At 29.5% G+C, this 16,877-nt stretch overlaps 1 protein-coding gene across 2 annotated transcripts in view; it reads right to left on the minus strand.

Annotated features, from left to right (window-relative positions):
- The window catches only part of LOC106682491 (cytochrome P450 6k1), a 35,166-nt gene that overhangs the window by 561 nt on the left and 17,728 nt on the right, over positions 1-16,877 (minus strand). For both annotated transcript variants that reach the window (XM_067047503.1, XM_014423375.2), the window contains 2 exons: positions 16,131-16,301; positions 4,993-5,220 (listed from right to left, as the gene is read on the minus strand). In XM_067047503.1, the coding sequence (XP_066903604.1) occupies positions 4,993-5,220; positions 16,131-16,301 (399 nt within the window). The remainder of the gene's footprint in view (positions 1-4,992; positions 5,221-16,130; positions 16,302-16,877) is intronic.

The raw sequence follows: 16,877 nt of genomic DNA on the forward strand, positions 1-16,877 counted from the left end.
AAATATGAACCACTCTTTCTGTTTAGAGCAAACAAAGACGTTAAAAATGAACATCAATTGTTTTTAAAATATAAGTTAATGCGATGTCGCGACTTGTGAAACGGTTTTCAGGGAATAATTTTGCTGAATACGTATCCTTAGTAAGCAAGGACACTTTATTTCGAGTAACCAACATATAATGATATATTGTAAGATTATATATCATTTAGAACCTATATTGTGGATAATTTGTGAATAATGAGTATACTCTATAAATTTTATTCTATTTATATCTACTGATCAACAGAACAATAAACTATTATTTCCTAACATGCGTAACACAAACAAATATTTGTATTGTCGAATAAACTTAATTTTATTGATAAACAAGAAATATACAGAATAAAACATAATTAATCAATAATGTTTAATACATAATAAAAAATCATTCGTAATTTAAAAAAAAAAAATGAAAATAACTCCTGAATTTCTTGGAAGAGAATGACACACTTCGGTAGGAACCCCTCTCCCCCATAAAAATCAACTTAAAACATGTAATTTACATAAAAGATGAATCAAGTTACAAATATAATTAAATCTGTCTATTTTTAATTCCAGATACTAAAAAGAAATATCATAACTATATGAAAATTACAGTAGGAACCAGTATATGAACAGTATATGATTTTTATTTTATTTTATTTTTCAATAACTGCACCACTGCCTGTTAATGATATATTATACCATGCATATCACATTTATAGTTTATAGCTGTTTAGTATTATCATTCTTATTTACATAATTATATTAGGCTGAGAAAGTTTTATACATTTATTTTTTTACGTATGAAAAACAGTTGATACATTAAATAAATAAATACATATAATTTATATTTAAGAATCTCCATACTTACCTTATACATTATACTTACCATATAGAGGTATCTATAAAAAAATATTTTCTACTTAAATAATGTAAACATGTTAAAATAGAATCGCACTCGTTAATTAATAATTTATTTATTTATTTGCTCTTCAAGGGCATACATATGGACAAAAAATTAAGGAGGATGCATCGATATTTTCTTTTAAAAAATACCCCGTAAGGAAAAAACGAAAAATACCTCCAATGTCTCGAAGTTTTATTGTGCAATATTTATACAAACTAAAAGGAAAATCGTTGAAACGCTTTTCGAGGAAGTTGTTAAAATCCGATCGTCCTTTGAAAAGAGCCATTTTTTTTTTAAACTCCATTTCCGCCACAACCCTTTTGAGGCCTCTTATGGACCTTCAGTTCCTTAAGAAGTTCTAATTCATAGATTGCTCCTTCTGGTTCCCGACGTATTTACATGTATTATTTTTTCTTCAAGAAATATTTCGTAGAAACTGATTATCTATATTTTACTTTCGAAAATTCAATTACGTTCGGTTCGATTTAATATTGAATAAGTATGAACTTGCTTATAGCTGAATTTCATATTATGATACAAATTTATTAAATTTTATGACTAATATTTAATATTTAAAATTCATTTAATTTTATCAAGATTATTTTTTTATCTGTATTCGGAAATATTATACTTTATTCCTGTTAAGTAACATCGGTTGTCCATAAAAATAAAGTTTGAATGATATAAAATAAAAATAAAAGAATAAAAATCTAATATTATAAATTTGTCTTTTTGTTGCATGTACAATTATCACAATTATATTTAATCGATATAATGATATCGTGCTTTACGAGGGTTATTTATCTATAGAGGGTGTTAAAAGTAATATAAGTCAAAAAATGGCCGCAATAGATTTAGTGTTTTCAGGCTAGTCAACATTTTTTTAATTCTCTCTTACTGATTTCAACGCTCTCTCTAAGTAGTTCCCTTAAACTATTATAATAAAAAAAATCAGTTTCTTAGATTAACATAAAAAATAAGGATTTAAAATAATCCTGGCTCGTTTTAGAACAGATATTTTTATATTATTCTCTCTTATTACATTATATTTTAGCACTAATTTTCTAAATATGCCTATCAGCTGACAGATTGACCAACTCAAATTTTAGTAGAATTAATATATTTTAATTTTTTAGTATATATGTTTTAAATTATTATTTACAATTAATGTAAAGCTCTAATGCTTAAACCGTGCCACTGACCAAAAAATGTGTACATATCAAATTTATAGAAACTATTGTTATTATTATTTTTGTGTATATATGTGGGGGTGACGGTAGCAGCGTGGTAACGCGCCTGTCTGCCAGCCCATAGATTGTGAGTTCGAGCCCGGCCCTACCCGGGATTTTTTCAAGCAAAAAATTATGGAATACTCACTCACAATCTCCCCCCGCGCATTTGTGAGGCCCGTCAGCCAATGGGTGGAACTCACAAAAATAGTCGTGAGAGTGACGGACCCACCCTATGAAAAACACGTCAGGAAACGCGCGATGTATTTCTTAAAAAAATGTTTTAATTTCCAGTTACGATTTTTATATCTTAATATAAGTTTTTATGTAAGTTATTTTTCCTCTTAAAAAAAGATTCATAAAGTTATTGAGGAATCCATTATATTTGATTTTTTTTTCTTTTTCATTACGTACCAGCCAATAAAGACCACACGAATATCATTGGTAGTCTTGATTTTCTTTCTTCCCATCACAGTTTCATGATCCTTAACTGCCTTTCCTTTAATTCGTCGGACCATTTCGTACCCTTCTTTTTCCTTTGGTCTTTAGTTATTAAAAATATATTTTTTAATTCATAAAATGTCGAGAGGGACAAAACTATTCACTATCCAAACGTCTATTATCCATTACCTCTTCAGAAAACTATTGCCTGAACCTGATCTCAATTCACACTCAATTAATGCCCGCTTGATTGCAAATTAATTGTCGCTATCCACTGTTTAAGCAACTGCAACGCAAACATGTGGTCGTTCCCAGGTATCAGACAATTAACATTGAGCCTGCTTTCAATTAACCAATCGGGACATTAGTAATGATAAGTTAACAGTGGTCATTTAATCGATTGTAAATAAACCAAATGAAAGTTTATTGATTAACTAAATCAGATAACAATGACCGTTTCCTTCCATGTAAATATATACTATATATTATTTGCGCAATAAATATATATTGTACTTTAAATTAAGGTAGTAGACAGTGAAATGGACTTAAACGAAAATTGTAGAGAAATAATCCAAATTATTTATCTGTGGTTTATTTTATCTATTATTCTTTCGTTATGCCATAAATAGTACAACTACTGGGTAGTTTATTTCAAGCAGACAAGATTTGCAATAAGAAATATTCGATTTTTTTGGTGAATTGTTTTTTACGTTTATGTATGTTATTATTTTTTAATCATATTTCGATTTATTTACTTATGTGCTCCTTTTAATATATATCTTATTATAATTATTTCATGTTACTTATTATTTGAGATTTTGTAAGAAATTGTACGGCATTGCTATTTAGCTTGAATTGCAAAGATTTGTAGCATGAGGAGATATTCAGACACAATTTAGATACAATAATTTCCACTTGCCTTACTACAAGGATGCCAATAAGTTTCTTAGCAATAAACAAAAAGAATCGAAGAAAATTGTTTTAATAAATATTTCTTTTGTAGCTATACCGACTTTAGGATTGGGATACCAGGAACACTACCTGGAGTGTGGACCTGAAGGTACACCCACCACATATTGGAAAGCTAAACAAAATAAAAACGCATATGGGGAAATTAATATTAAACCAGCACAGCAAATGAATTTTAGATATATTGAATTGAATTTCAAATATTAATTAATATACAACTTATATTTTTAATAAAACCTGAGGGAGTGCTCTTGATATAATTGCCAAATGTATTGGGCGGGCACTGTTTGTCAGTGCCAGCACCTAAATAACCAGGTACTGTAGTAAATTACTTATTTAAACTTTTAATTAATTTCGGTTGTTTTTTTATCAATTAAAAATTTCAATCTTGATCTAAATAATCATAATAAAATAGCATTTTTTCTGAATTCATAGCACCTATAGTCGATATTCTTAAGTTTGGTCGAATCATAGAAATATATCAATATTGATTCAAGTTAAAGCGCTGAAAACCCAGAAGAATTGGGTCGTACGTTTGAGATGTGAAATCTGTGGAGGAAGCTAAAGAGCAGATGTTGTGACCTCATAACCTACTGATGTGGGAGGACCAAGTGGGTGTGCACAGAAGGCAGAAGGGTGAAGAAGAGCAATGTCGTTAACTAGTCGTTAAGGATTAAAAACAATCTATGATCGAGGACATGTTTGGAAACATTAGTGAAATAACGTAATGCTGAAAAGAAACTGGATGAGCACTTAAGAAATAACCATATTTCATAATACTGTCGCATTAGCTATAGCGTATAATTCTTTAAAAAAACATTAAAATTGTTAATGTGTGATTTAACATTTTTCTTTCTTACTTAAAATTCAAGGGATATGTGGATGAAGGTGTTGTGCTACAAATAGTAATTGTTAAGGAATACATTTTTTTGGTGGTAGTTTGTTATGTTTTGAAATTTACATACTCCCTTCTACTTCTTGGTATCTCAGTTATAAATAGGATTTTGAGGTTAGAGTAGCTCACATTAGGTTGATAGGAACCTACCCTCTCCCCTCCATCCACACTAACGATTCGAAAATTCAAAAAATATTCCATAGCCCCTTCTATCAATTATATAAAAGTATTTCTAATAGAGAGACAACAAATTTTCATTAATGAACCATTATTATATTCTTTTACTAGCCAAAAGAATATATTTCGCCAACTTTTCGGAGTATTCCTCTTGAGTACTGTTGTTTTTTTTATACAAATTTTCTAACATTTCTTAAAATGCACTTCTATTTTCCGAAATATATTACGAGTAAAAATTTGTTTCTAGTAATATATCATATTTTGAACAAAAGAAAATGATATAAAGTAATTATAAAAGAAAAAAATTAAATACCCTGAATATTTGTATCAGTTAGATTAATAGTATATATTACCTATACATGTCCGGGGGCCAGAACCAAAGGGCAGGTAGGCCCCTCTGGGGTACTCACGACCAGGTCGAAAGGACTCAGGTTCCGGATAGATTTTCGGGTCGTGATGTATGCTGTAGGCGGGTATGAAAATTAATGTTCCTTTCTTCAAAGACAAGCCAGTTTCCAATGCGCAATCTGTCGTGCAGCATCTTGAAATAAGGCTGAACGGTGGATACTTTCTCAGAGTTTCTGAAAATTCAATTAAAAAATAATAATTACCTAAATAAAATAAAATTAAACGGTTCCTTCATATTTTAATATATAATATAACTTTTTAATAGGAGATAATTGTTTATCAATACTGAAATGCCTATTAACGTCAAATTAAATTTTAAAAAGTCGAAGAAGGGCCTAATTAAAAAAAAAAAATTATGATTGGCAATATCCTGAACATTTATGGAATGTTTTATCAATTAAAGCCATTTATTTTTTTTCATTCATTCTTGTTTTATTTTATTTTTTATATTTCCAATTATTTATTTACGATTATTATCTTTTTACTTTTCTTATCCTCTTATATCTGTAAATGTGTATGGTTTAAGTGTATACGCCTGGTCCATTTTCAACTTCTTACGTAAGTGCTTGTCATTGAAAAAATATAAGAATTATTTCACTGCTTTTCTTCTACAATAGGAGCTATATTTTACTACCAAAATAGATTTATAAGTAGTAAATAAAAAATTCCCACATCATGTCTGACCCCCTTTCATTTCAATATACTATTGATTGTTTAAATTCACTTGTTATAGTACACGATCCCAAGTGGAGAAAAAAGGCAGTTATTTCACCCCAATTTTTGATTACTATAATGAAAACTATGATTAACTACAAGTCAAAATTGATGAGTCTGTCAAGTATAGGTAGGGGAATAAAAAATGGCGGCTGTTTCAAAACGTTAAAAATAATTAATTTTTCATTCAGAGCTCTATATCATAAAAATTACCAACAATACTAGACCTAATAGAACATATAATAGACTAAACCTAAGAGAACATTAAACATTAAAGTAGAGTAAATTTGCAGAAATATTAGTCCTAATTAGAACTATTTACGTTCAATATTCCTCGAGATATTGCTGTTTAAAAAGCCGAATTTCATAAAAATGTACAGAATGTACAGTAGTTACTTAATTCATATTGAAAAATATATATCTCTAAAACCATTCTACGAACTGATGTCTATTAGCACTCAAATTAAAGCTAGTTTAATGGACTATAAAGTAGTCTATGACCTTTATGCTCATAGGAATAGTAATTTTCGTGATATTTGCTAAAATGTGCCACAACAATACTACAAGTGGTCGTAGGACGTCCTGTCGGCTTGGTGTAGGACAGTCGCTTTACTCTAGTCACCAGACCTTGCTGTGTGATTTATCGGAATTCCGCTTCGATGTGTGGGCCCACTGACATGGATTGAGAACATCGTCTCCGATCTTTTGGAAGGACTTCAAGACCCCGACCCATCGGAGCTCATCATTTAGTAAAAAAAAAAAATTGTAACTAGCAATTTTGGTTTTTTTGTTTGTTTTTTAATTGTAATTTTTCTAAAATCGAAGGATTTTTTAAAAATTTGATTCTTTATTTTTGGAAAGTTTCTTTTTTTTTAATTGAATTAATGAATTTTGTTTGTATTTATTTAACAAATGATCTGAGCCAGCGTTTGTTTTTTTTTATTTTTTTTTTTATTAAAGCTTTCCTACAAAGAGACAGATATTATCGATTTGAGGTGGCTTGACAATTTCTTAAAATTAAAATAGCAACAAGCTATAATTTTGAGCCGCTAAAATTCATACCTGCTTAGTGGCATAGTAACTTAATTTTTCAAGTAACGGCAACGCAAGAGTACCTTTAAATATGGTTTTAAAAATGTTAAAATGAGGGTGTGAATGTTTGAGAAACAAAGTGAAAACATGCTTTTTGGGAGGTAATGAAAAATATTTTTTAAAGAAAAATTGTCTTTCAAAGCTTTAAAAAGTTTTATATTAATGTAAGAATTGAGTTATTTACTTCCTCATTATTTTATATTTCGAAACAAAATGAGGTAATGAAGTATAAAGGCTAGTCATTTTTAAAAGACCTTAACATCCCATTCGTTGCAGATTTGACCCAAAATAGATATGCGTCTTTTTATTCCAAACTCCTTAACCATCCTAACCCATTAATTCTTAATCTTTCATCCTTCACAATCCTTGATAATCCTCCGAGGCGTCTGAAAAGAAGATGACCACGGGACCTTCTAATTTAAATTAATGTTTGAAGTACCACCAATGGGTGGTTCCTTCCCAAGATTTTCAAGTGTATAAGAAACATACAACATATTTACCTATTGTATTATTTTGTACAGTTGTAAATTACATTAAATAAATAATTTAAAAAAAAAGTTTTTTAAAAATTATTGTACATCGTTTAAATATGAGTCTAACTAAAGAATTAATTTAAAAATCTCCTGTTTTTTTGAAGTGAGGGATTGAAATTGTATTAAAGCACAGCAAAGTTTCCTCGCAAAGATTGCCTCCGGAGAATCGAAGTATGCGACTGATCGTGTGGTTAGTGGTTCAGAGTAATCCAAGGGTCTACTCGTCCAAGGATCGTCCCTTTCCAATCTAGTCGTCTAGCCAACCTGCGCCTATAAACATTTTCTGTGAAGGAATGAAAGAAAAACTTCTAGACCTACACTTTTTATTGTTTTTTTTTTTTAATGAATACAATAGATAATGAGGCGTATTTTTTATGAAATCCTCGTGTGATAACTAATAATACAAGAGCCGAGAAGAAAAAAAGGCAGTTATTTCACCCCAATTTTTGGTTACTTAAATGAAAACTATTTATAATTACTATTCAAACTAATGAGTCTGCCAAGTAGGAGGAATAAAAAATATTGGCTGTTTCATAACGTTAAAAATAATTACTTTTTCATTCGAAGCTCTATATCTTAAACACTATCAACAACATTAGAAAACCTAAGAGAAGAGCATTTAAAGTAGAGTAAATTTGCTAAAATATGAACCCCAATAGTGCTATTTACGCTTGAGATATAGCTTTTTAAAAAGTAACATTTCTTAAGAATGTACTGAAAGATAAGTAGTTAGTTAATTTATTTTGAGAAATTTATATCTCAGGAACTATGTGACGTATAAGTTTTTATTATCACTCAAATTAAAGCTGATTTAATGTACTATAAAGTATTCTATGACCTTTATCTTAGTGGGAATAGTAATTTTTATGATATTTGCTAAAGTAAATTGATTTATAGTCGTTCGGACAATAACTTTGAATAAAAACATTTATTTCAGAAACCATTAGACGTATAGATGCCTGTCCGTGCTCAAATTAAAGCTAGTTAAATTTACTATTATGTAGTATTGTTGTGGCACATAATCCTACTAGCCGGTATTTCACCGTATAAACATTACCACAACTATAATTCCCTTCATTTAAAACAAAACATACTTATAAGGCAATTCAATTATTAACTGGCTATTTAAAATATATTTACAATTTAATTAATATATATGGCGTTAACAGAAATGAAATATGTGCTTCATCAGTTTACCGTTTATTGCCCATTATCCTTGAATATGCCAATCTGAATATAATTATTTAAAAAAATCTAAGAGTCGTCATGTGGTGTTTAAATAGAAATAAATAGTTGAGAGTAAAGGTGTATCAATTTTTATTTCTGTTAATAATAAAATAAACCACTCTCAAACAATCAGTATAATAAATAAATCATTAATCATTAATCTACTAGTACCTATTTTTCATAATATGGAATGCTATATTTACGATTGTATAGTCAGTGTAACTGTATTCAATTAAATCTATAAGACTAATAGTATTAGTTTGTACTTTATTATGACACAAGGCCCTGTTTGGACTATATTGTGTGATATTTTTAGAATAAAAAGAAATTTAATACAAATTAGTACAACTGTAATGATCAATTTATATGACCCTTTTGCCTAAAAATCATACGTAAACATTTTATCTAAACCTGAATATATTATGTATTTAAAAATAATTATATGTAGAATTTTACTGATGTCACCGCTTTCTACGAGCTATTCCTATTTGTTAAAGCCACCTCAAATCGACTATGTCTTTTTGTTGGAAGGCTTTAAAATGAACAAAAACAAATTGGATCGGATTAAACATTTATTCGGTTCAATTTAAACATGGTAAAAAAACAAACTAAAAACTAACATAAACAAAATATACAAGTAAAAATAAAAAGGCTTTTCTGATAAAAATAAAATTAGATAAATAAATTAAGAAAACAAAAGAGAAAAATTTACAAACAATATAAATATGTAAAATAAATACTGCTCGACGAAACGTTTGCTCCACTCCGATAGATCCGAGGAAGAGTGCTGCCGAGATCGGTCGCAGCTCTTGTTGCTAAATAAATCCCTGCAATGGTCCAAATATCCAATAGTCGTGTTAATGTATTGGGCGAGCCGACGAAATGAACGCAGACAGGGCTGGTTACTCACGTTCATGGCCTCTAATTATCCGGAACTCATATTAAAGTCGAAACACAGCAGTGGTCTGGTTTCGAACTGTAGTGACGACTAAAACACTCAACAAATGTCCAAACTATCAAACTATAAACGCAGACAGGGCTGCTGAGAACGCTATCAGGGCCACTAATTAGTCGGAACTGCAATTAATAAAGTGGAAACACAGAAAAGGTCTGGTTCTGAACTGTAATGACTCACTAACTCACTAAAAATATCCAAACTATCAAACTTTAAGGGTAGACAGGGCTTTTTAGACGCTAATTAGCCACTAATTAGCCGGAACTGCTCTAAAAAACTAAGATGGTCGGTCCGTTGCTAGGTGACGCTTCTTTGCAACAATGATCACCCCTAGCAACTGCCTTTATTACTCATTATTACCCATTTTTCTTTTCAAATAACTAAATCTAAATAAAACAATACAAATGAAAATAAATGTAACTAAATTAAATAGAAATAAAACCATATAACTTTATAACTAAAACTATAAAACTAAATACTAAAAATACTATTTACAATTATTTACAACGTAATTATATCATGGCGTTAACACTATTTTTTATTATAAATAAAAGTCATTCCTAGAAATGGCGTCCAGATTCGTACGCAAGAGGAAGCTTTGTAAATTATTAGATAACATCTTCATACAATGGATGATGGAAACAGGCAAGTAGAATATATCTCACTGCACAAGGCCCTCCATTACCTTCCCACGCTATTTCTCCAGCAATGAAAATGAATCTTCCATTGATATTAGGAAGACGAAGGGGCGAGAGAAGGAGTTGAAGTGATAAAAGTATTCAACTAGGCGGTGATCTTTGAAGGAGAAGACAGATGATATCAGAGCTAAGTAATAACAGTAGGTTATGGCACTAACAGCTCTACCACCAGATGGTCCCATAAATAACCTTCCTATGGCTCGAGGAATCTACGTCCTTGAGTAACATGTTTTCTTCACGGTCTGTTTTCCCATTCTATCTCGGTCGATTCCAAACTTAAAAGAGATGAACAGTTGCAAACATTTATCTCATCATTTACGATATTGGTTCAATTCCCATTCAAATTAACCCACTTTTCTACCATTTTGATTAATTCTAGTCCTTAACTTAAAAAATTAAATCTGTACTATTAAAACACATGAAGGGTCAGGGGTGCAGTAAGTTTTAAAGTAGTAGTACAGTTACTAGACCAACGGTTGTGCAAGAAGGTTATTTGTTCATGATCGCGCTTGATAGTTAGATTTTTATCGAATGAAGGGTACTCAATTCAGGAGGCATTGAAACAGGGCTGTGGTTTTAGTGCCTTTAACTTTTGACAAGATTAAAAAGACAGGAAACTGCACGTCGATTTCGACTTTTACAGCACTTACTGGACAAACGGTCTAAACTTCCGATTCATTACAAAAGACTGATCTATATGACTGTAATAAGGCCAATCTGGACATACGAAGTTGAGCTTTGGGGCTTCTCTAAATCTTCGAATTCCTCTCGTATCTAATCATTGTAATCCAAAATCCTTCGTAAAATCCTCAATGCTCCTTACCTTGTCACAAATAAAATCATTCATAAAGACCTTAATGTTTCACATGAAACCGATCTAATTTGAAAAATAATTTTTAAAAAATCTGCACACAACTTTTACGCAATATAAAAATTCGTAAAAAATCTTGTTTTCCGAGGTAAAAATAACGAATATGAATTTCATTCTGTCAAGAATAGAACAGTTTAAAAAAGTAAATAAGCCGTGCACATATCAAAGTGATCGGAAGAAATTGGGCAGTCTCCGTTTTTTTCCGATTCGAACTCCTGTCTCTATTTTTCTTTTTTTCTCTCCTTTAATTATTTATCAAATTCATTAATATTTTGTATTCATATATTGTTAATTATTTTTAACAACAAGGGTTGGTTATTTCTTTGAATAATTTTTCATGGTGCTTCAGATGAAGATTATTTGAAAATTCGTCATTTAAGCCCTGTTTGACTATTTACATAAGGATATAACAAAGCTTATATTATAGACCAATTAGTTGTACATTGATTTAATGATTTTATAAGCTTATCAAAACCGTATCAGAGCCGTATAGGAGAAAATCATAAAAAAAAAAAAAAAGAAATAAAAAAAAAAAAAGAAAAGATAGTTCTACACACACATGCCCTAAATATGTAATTTATGTTTTGAACGACATTTCGTTTTAGTGCTGGGTAGGTAGAGTGGGGGTAATGATAATGGGGTAAGGGTGAGTTGAAGCTCACAGAAAAGTTTACGAGACTTGGTAATTAGCGATCAGGGAACCTCAAAACGTTTATTTCTTATACTTGCAATAAAAGAAACTACTGTCGACTTTACTCTGCAGTTTGAAACTACTCGACTTGAATAGTTTGTTAGTTACCATACCCTAATAATCAAAAAACGTGCTTCCCCCCCAAAAAAAAATCTTGAGTATCCCGCTTGTCCGAATTTGGTATACAGTCCATACCATTTTTTTCTGGTACTTTTGACACCTACCATCATCTTTTCAAATATTTTTCAGCGTTTACCGGAAACCATGCAAAAAAAAACCTAATTTCAAATCACACTTTTGGACAAATCAGGACCTAAAACTAGACCAATTACCTATCCTTTTATACGATGTTAAAATTCGTTAAATATGAAGTTTTTCTAGAAGTAGGTTATCCCAGGACTGTATATACTGAAAAAAATATTATCATGTACAGTGTGATTAAAAAATAAAATAAAAACCTTTTCGCAATTTCGTAAGGTTGCATTTTGGTTGATTTCGGGAAGTTATACAATGTTTCTTGAAGGGTATTATATCTACTTTAAATTTTGGAATTATGAGATAAAGTTATACATATTTTTTAAAAAAAAAATTGTATTATTTCTTCTCTTATACATTTTAATTTTTTTATAGCTTTTTATCGTCCTTCAAATGTGTTTAATTTTTCATTAATTTCAATTCTAAAAATTTTCTTTTTTATCAGCAACGCATAAAACAAAATTAATGTCAAAAGTATAAAAAATTATTTAAACATTTCAAATATAGTAAAAAAAAAATACATACATAAAACCCAACATGGTCTTCTATATTTACAATATTTTAAATTTAAATAAAAACACTCTAACAAATGCATACAAGATTAGAATAAAATAAATAAGTATATAAAGCCAATAGTAATAAGTATAAAATTAAAAATTATAAAAAAATACCAGATATAAAAAAAGAATCGATAAATATAAAAATTAATAAATATATTAATAATATAAAAGTAATAAAATGTTAATTTTCTTCTATAGTGAATCGGATCATGGTCCATAATTCTTCTTTAATCATTCCATTTTTTCTAAGTTATCGATCATTAATAAACCCTGTATTCAAAAGATTGTTATATTATTGCTGGCAGGTGTTGTCTTCTGAGAAGAGGACTTAAGGAGTACAGCTGGATTAGATCTCTTAAACAGAAAAGCAAACAGGATTGAGACGGTCAGATGAGCACCATCTCGGTGAGTTGGTTATTGTCTTCGTGCAGGATTTTCTAAGGCGGGGTTATGAAAAAAGTTTTATAAATGTTTGTATATAGTGGCAGGTGGGATTTTATATGTTACCTTTTTTGTAACGAATATTTCAGCTATAATAAAATAATAATAATAAATTTCTAAAATTAGCAATTAACTGTATATTTAGACTAATTATGACTTTTATAAACATTTCCATATTTAAAATGAAAAAATTAAATTGGATTTTAAGCATAAATTATAACCCTGAATATATTTTTTATTTATGAAACTGGTTTTAATAAGGAAAAGCATGATGCTTATTCATTAATTCTGGAGTATTACTAGAATATACTTCTATGGCCATATTTACTTTATTGCTTGCGTGTTATTAATGAAGAAATCTTATTTAATACTAACTTATCTTTTTTTAAAATAATATCCAGATTTTAAAATATATCATTTAAATTTAAAAATTAATATTTAATTCTTAATATAGTTTAATATCATTAATAAATTTTAAAACGTGAGGAAACGATCAAAAGTATTTGTCAGATTTTCTTTAAGTTACGTTTGATAGGCCCCTTCATAATCATTAGATACACTACCGCATTATCAAACAGAGTTGCGGGCTTCCCAATAGACCTTCCGGGAGTCGCGCTGAAATAAGAAATGCACCAAGAGATTCTCATTTGGTATATTTTCTCCACTAGTGATTGAACTTTGACATTCACACCCTCGTTCTTTCCATTCCTCAACTATTTCTACACGTTATACGAGAGTCAAAACATTTTTAGTTCTTTTATAATCAGTTATTTTCAGAACACGGTGGAAAACATATTGGCACACTTTGTAACAGTAAGACGGTACAGGAGCTTGATGCAAGGTATCCAACTCAGAATATACATTTCAAATAACTTTAAAGATTAGTTTGTGTCACAACATGAAATATTCATAAACGGAAATGCATTTCTGACGGTCTCTTTAAACTCTTACTAATAAGGTAATAAATTTAATTAAAACAATTAGGTTTTTTTTCACCAATAACTTTAAAACGGTGTATGATATCGAAACAGTCATAATACAAAAAATTAAACAACATTAAATTATGCGTCCAATAAGTGCCATAACATATTGATTTGGCTGTATATCGTAAATCGTAAGTTATCGTAAACAAAAAACTTTTGTTTTTGAATTGCTTAAATGTTACGTAATTTTGCGTATATTTTACCAAAACAGAGGTATAGAGTATATATGAATCCAAACTAAACACGAAAACGCCATTATGGTGTTAAAAAACGGTTACTAATTAGTTAAATTTTTAAAATAAAATAACCACATTTTCGTTAATGTTTTTTTCGGTTTTTCGCTTATAAGTTCTTAACGGTAGATCGTAGTAAAAAAAAAATATAATAAAATAAATTTAATTATGCGTCGAATGAGTACTATAATGTAATAATTTATTGAAATGGTGTGGTCGTAAACCATCTGTTCTGGTTGTGTGTTGAATTTAAAAAAAACCGCTGTTTGAATACGGCACAAAAGAAGCTGGTAGGTTAAAACCATACCACTAGACCAAATAATTACTTATTGTAAATAATTATTAAATGAAAATTACCAGAATTATTTTTTTTAAGTACTGCAATGTTAATATACTGAACTGTTCTTAAACCTACACTTTTCTTCACTTAGTCGTAATATATATGTTTAAAAGAGGTTTTTTGTAGAAAAAAATAAATTAAATCCAGTAGCCATTTTGTCGTTTTTCCAGCGGGCATAATGAAATCAATAGTGAGCTAGAGTGTATTTTATATCTTTATAATTCGTAGGTTTGGATCATAGGTTTTATGCACCTAAGTGACCCCTTCAAATTCAAATAGTGTTGAAAATTTGTATTCAAATTATGTTAGTTGTAGAAGTAACGATAGCAATAATAAGTATTAAAAATATGAAATGCAACATTAATTACTATTTAAACAGGTTTCGAATAAACCATCAGCTGAGTGGCATAGGACATAATATATTTTAAGTTATCATTGAGGGCTTATGATAAAATTATGATAATAATAAGATAATGTATGTATAATATTTTCTCTTTCTTGAGACGTTTTTTTATTGTTTAAACAAAATATAAGTAAATCTTGAATAAAATTTCTAATCACATCAATAATTTACAAACTTTTTGGCAGGCTGTTCTGCCCAAATCATAACTTCATTATTTTGGTTGCTCTTCACATTAAATGATCAAAATTACAATTACAAATCAATATGACACTATTATCACTTCCTTATCACAACATGACGATAATGAGGGTGGCCGAAACGTTGGACTTTTAAAGAAATAAAGAGTGCTTGGAGACTTAGATTCGATAAAATTTATTTTATTTAAACAAAGATAATTTAGTTAATAATAATTAAACACTACTCAGGGATAATCAAACTTACTAATACTGTAACATTTTTACGTATTTATATAAAGTTAAATAGTTCTGTTCATTTAAACAGTTTATCATTTTAAAGGGTAAATATTTTCTTTCTCAGTGTAGCTGATATAAAGTGCACTATGTGTTTTAGTTAATCGAGTTTACACAGAGATCAGAGAGCATTATCATCTTTACCGTAAGGCTTTTTGTTTAAATGAAAAATTCCTGTTCTTGTTCTTATGAAATTGAGGGAATAAGAGTTGTTTGTATATGATAGCGTCCGATTTTAGCAATTGATAAACTTAATGGAATTAGGCCTTCGATAGACTCTTAAGACCTTATTATAAAACCTTTTTCGCTGTTCCACTACAGTTGAAAAAATACCTCTTTGTAACCCAGGTTGGTGTTAGAGAAGTGTATTCTGTGAGTTTAACTTTTATACTTTAACCTCTATCATTTGTTCTTCGCCTTTAAGGATTAAAAAAACTATAAAATAATATTTCAAATAAATATTAACCTAAACTATAACCTTAGTGACCCAGCTCATGAGTTTTTACTTAATGATGCCTAACGATTGTGAGAACGCTAACGGTCAATCTAAGTTTTGAGAAACGTTACATCATATATATTTATTTTTCGAAAGATAGAACAAAGTAATGGTTGTTTACCTGCAAGGACTTGACGAAGCAACTGGTCCGTACTTGGCGAGGACAGGTCACGAAGCTGGTCTTGAAGAGCAGGATTCTGGGCTAGTTCGAAGAGGCAGAAGCTGAGCGTAGCCGCTGTTGTCTCCACTCCACCCACCCACAGAACCGCACCCTGCGACACTGCGAACTTGTCTACACCCGACAAAAGAAATTCATTGTTTGACAGTATTCTAACTGAACTAACATTGCGTGATAGTAGCTTAATTGTACTAAGAAAAAATCAAACAATGGAATATAGCTCAGTGTCCCAATTCAACTTTAAATGTTCAAAAAGAATACATGACTATATTCTAATATTCAATTTTTTGCATATTCGACTTAGCGAACAGTAAATACACGATCTTGTATGTTTTATTTAATCTAAAAATTATTTTGGAGCACATCGTCGCGTAAACTGTATGATAATTCGTAACTCCCCTCAAAAATCATATGATACTCAATATTTGATTGTAAATAAGTACAAATTATTAAATTAAAAGGAAAATAATGCTGCATCAATGTAAAGACTTATCGCCACATACCTACAAATATATATATATATATATATTTCTAACTTCAAGAATCCTTTTGAGATATATCTAATTTTGTGTGTTCATCGGTATTTTTTTATTTAAATATTATTTCTGACATACAAGTTATCAAAATATGTACGTGATTTTAAAATTATTTTGTTTTGGTTAATCATTTATTATATTTTTATGTTATTAA

Source organism: Halyomorpha halys, unplaced genomic scaffold (genome assembly GCF_000696795.3).
Source record: "Halyomorpha halys isolate HHAL.00 unplaced genomic scaffold, Hhal_1.1 Scaffold418.1, whole genome shotgun sequence".
Taxonomy (NCBI): Eukaryota; Metazoa; Arthropoda; class Insecta; order Hemiptera; family Pentatomidae; genus Halyomorpha; species Halyomorpha halys.